Source organism: Charadrius vociferus, unplaced genomic scaffold (genome assembly GCF_000708025.1).
Source record: "Charadrius vociferus isolate BGI_N301 unplaced genomic scaffold, ASM70802v2 scaffold50, whole genome shotgun sequence".
In the NCBI taxonomy this organism is placed as follows: Eukaryota; Metazoa; Chordata; class Aves; order Charadriiformes; family Charadriidae; genus Charadrius; species Charadrius vociferus.
Window position 1 is genome coordinate 800,375 of NW_009646445.1, and position 7,338 is coordinate 807,712.

Genomic DNA, 7,338 nt, shown 5'->3' on the forward strand with positions numbered 1-7,338 from the left:
TTATTTTTGAAGAAGAAAGCAGGAATGGCAAGAGCATATCCTGACCATTACATTTTCTGACTCTGAGAACAAGCTTTTTCCCCTTCGCAAAGTCAGGACGCTATTTGCAATCCCCAATAGCCACGCCTTCCACCATCCCAGTAAAGGGTGAATATTTAAATTTGATCAAAGAGACAGACATTTACTCACATATTCATCAAGGATGCTTCAACTTTTGCCATGAAATCAGTCAAGCATCTGTCATCCATGTATCAAAACCCACAAATTCATTTTGGGACAGCAAAGAAGTTATCTATTTGAACAACTCAGCCTTGTCAGAGCAACCACCCTCATGCTAACCTACCCAACCTCAGAAGGCAGGTAGAGGTCCATGATGCAGAGATGGTGCTTTTATTTTTCAAAGAACCACCTAATAGAGAGATAACACCACACTATTGTTTAAGCCATTGCTATTAAAGGAATTTTGTAATACTCAAAGGAAAATGAAAGGATCACGAGAAAGCAAAATGGAAGCCATGTGCAAAGAAAACCCCACAGAGCACGTCTTCCACCTGAACCTGAGATGGAAGAGAAAGAACTGGGCATGGAACAGGCATGAGGCACACCACGGTGGAGCTGATGTTCATTGAACTAGAGGAGGCAAGGGAGGCTGAGCTGGCTGCGCTTGGTGTCCTACAGGCACTGGCCCTGCAGGGCTTGCGGTGGCTGTGCCCCAGAGGAACTCCAGGGAGGGTGTGCTTAGGGGTGTGCTGCCATCTCCTTCCTCTTCCACCTCCCATGAGGGTGCCTGGTCCCATCTGCTGCGCTTGGCCATGGGCTCCAGGCAGTCTGACAGCACAGCTGTGCACCCCTCACTCCCTGAGCAAATGTGCTTAAAAGCTCAGTTTAGCCTATTTTAGTTTACAGCATACCCTTCTGCTTTCAGCCCTTGCCAGAGCCAGGAAATGGAGAAGCCTATGCAAGAGCAAAAATAGTCAGTGGAAAATAAGAAGTTGTCCTAACCTTGAGGTTCTGACGAGGCTCAAATGTAAAAAAGTCCCTTTGGCTGAACCATTTTGCTTCCATTTTTTAATTATGTATTTCTGTGCTTCCCCTTCCCCCGCAATACTATTTGGTATCCCTCATTGCTTCTTGAAATAAATAATGATTTATTCAACAGCTTCAAATGCCACAGCTTGCTGCAAAAACATACCAGAAAGCGTCCCCAAAGGCCCTTAATGTATACAAAACCCAGTTCTGGCCTTCAGCTCTGCATCAGAGACTCTTCCCTGTTATTGTTAAACCATTCAAGGCCATTGTTCCACTGTTTTATTTATGATTATGGAAAACTTGAAGGGTATTCAGGGGAAAAAGAAGTGAATACATACAGTAAGGAAGGATGTGGCTGTTAAAACACAGCAGTAGGAATCAGGTAACGCTATCAAGAATTATTATGTGACCTGGAATAAGTCAGTGTCTCCATCTACAAAATGCGATTGTTTTCCTTTATCTGAGGTTTCACTAGACTCACTAGTAAAAGCACTTGGTTATTATTACAGTCATGTTCTGCATCCTTTTTTTTTCTAAAAAGGAATGTTTTTGGCACAAATCACTGGCAGTTATTCCCTTCTGTGGGGGAGATTCTAAATGGTAAATAGGAATTAGCTAGCAAAGGATTTTACTGTTCTAAACGGCCATCAGCACAGCAAATCCCTTATGGCTATTTACTGCCTGTCAGGGGTGAAGGTTGGGTTTGGCCTGATTTCTTATGCTACCTCCAAACAAAAAAAAAAAAAAAAAAATCACAAAAGCAGAGGGAAATAACACAAGATAATTGTGTAAACCTCCTTACTAAGGGAGAGGGAAGCTGCTCTGAAGTTGTGCAGAGCATTCATGCAGCCCTCCATGAGCTCTGTGTCCAGGGGCTGGTGCAGCACTGGCAGCCAAACATACACCTTACCTTCAATGAGTCTTCTTCAGCTCTTTCCCAGTGGTGTGGCCACATGGTGGAGGTAGATACTGACTGGGATGGAGACTGGACCATCAGCTGGCTTGGCAATATCAAACACCCCGCAGTTCCTCTCTACTGGCCCTGCGCTGAAAGCTGACGTTCAGACATCACGCAGACTGCACGTATGAGCTGTATTTCCCACATGGCGTGGAGCAGGCTCACAGTTGAGCTCAGGAGCTGCCTTCCTGAACAACTGCGACTTAGAAGTCCTGGGAGCAAAACCCAGGTCCCAGTCTCTGCACAGCAGATGAGTAACTGGGTTCTGAAGCCACAGGGAGAAGCAGAAATGACCTCTGCAATGGCAGGAGAACACCCTGCACAAGGATACAGACACAGTCCTATGAACCAGGAGACCTGTTCCCATTGCAGCTTTTCCAGCATCTCTTTGTATGGGTTTGACCCCTCATCTGAATTGTCCTCACCTGTTGTTCCCACATGAGCAGAAGGGAATCACCTCTTCCTCACTGAGAGACAGGAGTCTTCCCTTCATTAACATTGACCTTTTAAATACTTCTGCAGGCTGGGCTGGTATGGTGCAATACTATTTGATGGAAAAGCCCTGACAAAGGCAAGGCCCTACTTCTTCTATAAACAGAGTGCTGCTCTCATTATTTCTCTGTGGCAAAATAGTGGCCCTCAAAAAGGAAGCAAAACATGCCAAAACCTGCTCAGGAGATTTATAACTAGCTTGCAATGGGAGTACCTCCCACCCTCTCTCAGGCTACACCTTATTTTGCCCCTGGCTTCCCAGGCCTGTGGAGATCTCGCCGGTGAGGGAAGCTGTGCCACGAGCAGCTGGGTACCTTACCTGCAAGCCAAAGGGAGTTGGCAACCTTTCATTGCCCAGTTATGCCCAGAACCCACCTCCGCCCCCTCAGCCAGGCGCCGAGTCCCTGCAGGCCCAGGCAGGTGTGATTTCCTAACGTGCCTATGCAGCCATCGCTTATCACTCGCGTTCAACATGTGAACCTCAGCGGTGGGGACGGGTACCCAGACTGTAGCCTGTCAAAGGGCTGGAAGGGCACGGAGCTCCTTTAAAATTCACTGGGCTGGTATGAAATGCTAATGCATGAACAGCCCAGGGTGCCAGGGCACCTTGTCTGACACAGGCAACAGCAGAGCTTCTTGGCTCATTAAGAATGGGGCAAGTAATTTAATCACTGAATCCCACACTCTAGACTGACTAGGGTGATGCAGTTGAACCTGCAGAAGACTGAGGAAGGAGACCCACGTCACCAGAGACACCTTGAGAAATCACACTGCCGTTGCCACAACCCACTGCTACCTCATGGCACGTTTGTGGAGAGCTCTGTGTGAAGGGAAACCCATCTGTCTCCCACTGTTTCAGGTCTGGGTGAGGACACAAGAGCAATATCCTCTTCTCACGTTTAAAGGAAACTTTGCACCCACAACTGTTTTGGTGGCTGCAATACCCACGCTTGCCAGTGCTGGACATGTTACTAGTAATGTGTTCACCTCTTTGAAAGCTCAAGCACTTCTCATTTCCCTAGCTGGTGTGCGGCACATTGCTGTGTGGATGAGGAGACAAGATTGCCCTCTGACTGCAGACTGCAGTGCACTTCAGATTGGTGTCTGAGGATCTAATAACTTAAATGGACTAAGCTGGACCTGGTTGTCTGTCTGAGTAAGGCTGTGAGCAAAGAACCATTTTCCAATCAATACATAAGTGAAAGTGGCTATTTTTTTGCTCGCTTGCTTCTGATACCACATGGCTTTTGCCACTATGTGGGTGCCACATGCGTGGTAAGTCACCCTCACGATAGTAAATCAACATGATTTGAGAAAGGACTGAACGTGACTGCAGAATCATGGGGTCTGTGTGGAGACACTTACGTGTTTAGATCAACCTGTGCTTCAGGGTGAACAGGTTCCCCCATTGCTGAGGCCAGGAGGTAAAACAAAACTCACATTGTGTGGGCTGTGTTGATGCATTGAAACACTGGAAGGAGAAAAAGAGCTCAGCTTACCACCTGCACAGTGCTGGGATCTCACAGCTCTCTACAGGGTTGAATCAGCGGTTCTCTGCCCCTAGGAACTTTGTTAGACAGGATAGACAAGGCAGTATGCAGCATACAGCATATGACAAAAATGCAAATAGAGTGTCATGGTGGAAGGACTTCCAAATATGAAATCTAAGGAAAGCAAGGGTACAAAGAGAATGTGAAGGTCGCTCTTCCCAATTCAACTCATCACGGAAAAACATGAGAAGAGTGAAACAGGCTGTAAAAGGATAGGAGGGCGAAAAGGCAGAGCATAACTGTACACAGATTGCCTTGAGGGGCTTGCGTGCAAGCACTGAGGGAAGGGAAGCCAGTGGAGGTGCCGTTCCACAAGAACAGGCAAGGATGACCTGGATAGTTTCAACTCTGTGAATTCAACTGTGCTGACCAAGAGTAGTCAGAGAGAAGATAAAAACTAGCTGAGGCGAGATCATGAGCAACAGGGATGGCGAGCACAAATCAGACCAGGTTTGCCAAAACCAAAGCTGCAGGGTTTGGTTCAGAGCCCCTTCCAGCTGATGCTGCTCCCTCAGGCCGCGCTGGAGCCATGTTGTTCCCCAGGTGATGCACCAGGGATGAAGGTGCAGTGTGTCTGTCTTCCGTAGGGAGTTGTAACCACTGTACGTGTATGTGTGTGCGCTTTCCCTGCAGATACCAATGTCATACGATATATCCAGCTGACAGAGATGAAGCTCAGCAGATGTTCCCAGAGAGAGAAAGAGGCCTTGTGAAAATGAAGCCGCCTCAGCTGAAGTGCCCAAGGGGGAACATTTCCTTCCTAGAAGCTCATTTGGTGGATTTTCCTGTTTGCTCTGCCTCATCCTTATCTCCTCATCCATCCACTCTCCTTTGCTCTTCATTGAATCCCAGTTTTGGAAAAAAAAAAAAAAAAAAGAGACACGGACGCTGGATATGGCTGCTTGCCAACTGTGGTAATACCCCTTCCCCATGGCAGGAGAGCACAACGGCTACAGCCGGCCTTGTTCCACAACAGTGTCACACACCTGGAGTAGGCAATGCTGGGGGACCTTTCTGGTCCTGAGCTGACTGCCTATTACTCTTAGGGAAGCAACCCCCAGAACAACGACTTCCTGACCAGGCAAGTTGGAGACAAACAGTTTCTGCTCTGAGTGATCACTGGAGCTTGGAAGAGCTAAGAATGCAAGAGAGCCACTGGTCATTTCACAGAGGCCTTTTTACCATCAGTTCCCTCTGCCTGCTTCTCCAGTGTGTGTTACTGGTCTCCAGTGAGAGCTCACATGCTCCCAGTCTAATGCCAGTGAAAACTTGTTTCTAAACATCCTCTTAATGAAAGCACAGAGCACCCTACAACCCCCCCGCAGAGCTGTCCCGGTGCCGGAGGAGAAGGCTGTGGTCTACCACAGAACGCTGAACAGACTGTGAAAGCATGGTGTACAGTGTGAGGGAAAAACTGTGAAATAATTCATTAAAGGCAAATAAAAATTATTAATAGGCAACAAGTCCAGGCATTGCTTTTCGAAGGGACCTCTTGGGTTCCCCGGGTCCAGACAGGCAACGTTGTCTAGTGGGGGGCAGCATGAGGTGGGGAACAAGGGACGTCTCCATTCTTATCTTGGCTCTGCCAATGCCTTGCTGTGTGATCTTAGGCAAGTCACTTAGCCTCTCTGTGCCTCGGTTTCCCCATCTGTACACTGGGGATAATAATACTTCCCTACCTCGCAGGGGTGTTGTGAGGATGTGTTAGTTAATGTCTGTAAGTAACAGTACAGTGATGTACAGTGCTAAGTATTATTAGTACATTGGATTGAGGTCTCGACTCTCCCACCTTGTGTTGGTGCTTCCTGCGTCCTGTTTTTTCTTTTGTAGGAGAACCTGGTGCTGACAAACAGGGCAGCACCAACAGCTTTGGAGCCTATTTCCCACAGGGCCTGTTCAGACCTCCTACTGCAGTCTGATTCCTTCTAAGAGCTCAGGCTCCTCGGCTCAAGGGTCCTTTTCTGAAACTGCCAGTAATGGGAACAGTAAGTTCCACAAACATGTTTCCAGTGTGACTGCCCCATCAGCGGCCCATAGGGACCCGCTGCCAGTTGCAGGATGTACATGAGTAATCTCATCCCATGGCCATCAGTGTGAAGTGAGTGTACCTAGAGATACTTCACTTGGTCCTCAGGTGCAACATGGAAACTGAAACACAGAGAGCCGAACAAACAAAGTTCAGCCAAGTGCTGCATGCTTTGGTCCCAGCGGATGTGGTGTCCGCAGACAGTTGGCTATGTCATCCCACATTCCAGCTGTGGTATTTCCCCACATTTTTCTCTAGCCAAAATTTGAAAGAGTTGATAGAGAAACATCAAGAGAAAAGGCAAATCTCTATCATTGTCTCTGAAAAAAATGAAGTCATATTCTTCAGCTCAGGGACACATCTAGCCCACAGTGGGGATATTGAAGAGACCATCTTAAGGTGGCATATAAATCTCGGAGATAAGGTGGACCTACATAAGTTGTGAGAAACTTGTATTACCTGTCATGGCACCATGAGTTCATGTTTCTCTGGTGGGTGGTGGAAAGTGGCTGCTTCTCAAAATTGAGAACACTGTGTGCAGCTACTGTGAAGGAAAGGGCTGTGTCCTGATGGCAGCACAGTCACCTTCTTCAGACGGTCCATGGTTCATACATCTGCGCCAGAAATAGCAAGCACCTCTGCCCACCACTATGCATGTCTAAGCAATAAACGAGGCTACAGCTGCTGCTAGAAGAACAGCTGAGTTAACGACAACGAGGACAAATGAGGGGAATTGTGTAGGTAATTGTTAACTAGACCAGAAAAAAAGGTTAGGCAGAGGTGTGCTTGGGTGCACGTAAGGTGTACCCGGTACTGTATAAAACACAGAGCTAATAAGATTTCAGTTCTCAAGTGCATGCAGTCCTCCATATCCTAAATACATCAGAGCACGCAGCAACTTCAAATAGAGATGACTCCCCCTTACTTGATATTGCTCATGACAGTCCATGCCACAGCTGCGTGTGTCTCTTCATTAGGAGTGAAATGAGGATTCATCCTGCAGGCCATGTAGGAGGGGAAGACACCACCTACACAGTGTCTGCCCCAGGAAAGCTCAGGCAAGCAGAGGCAGGCTTGTTACTCATGACCTTAATATAAGAGAAAGGGCATTTTCCAGTCACTGGAGATGTAAGTCCACGGACTGTCACTTTGTCTGGAAACAATTTTAGCCCTCGCGATGGCTTCGCTGACATACTGTCACTGCATCAGCCCCATGTATACATTAGTATAAAAAGGGCACAGCAGGCTCCAAAATACAGTCTCCTCGGTTCTCAGCCTCTTTC

The 7,338-nt window shown here is 47.5% G+C and overlaps 1 protein-coding gene across 1 annotated transcript in view; it reads left to right on the forward strand.

Annotated features, from left to right (window-relative positions):
• The window catches only part of TTC9 (tetratricopeptide repeat domain 9), an 8,708-nt gene extending 2,890 nt beyond the window's left edge, over nucleotides 1-5,818 (forward strand). The window contains exon 3 of the mRNA XM_009882493.1: nucleotides 4,663-5,818. Within this exon, the coding sequence (XP_009880795.1) occupies nucleotides 4,663-4,742 (80 nt within the window). The 3' untranslated portion in view covers nucleotides 4,743-5,818. The remainder of the gene's footprint in view (nucleotides 1-4,662) is intronic.
• The last annotated feature ends 1,520 nt before the right edge of the window (nucleotides 5,819-7,338 follow it).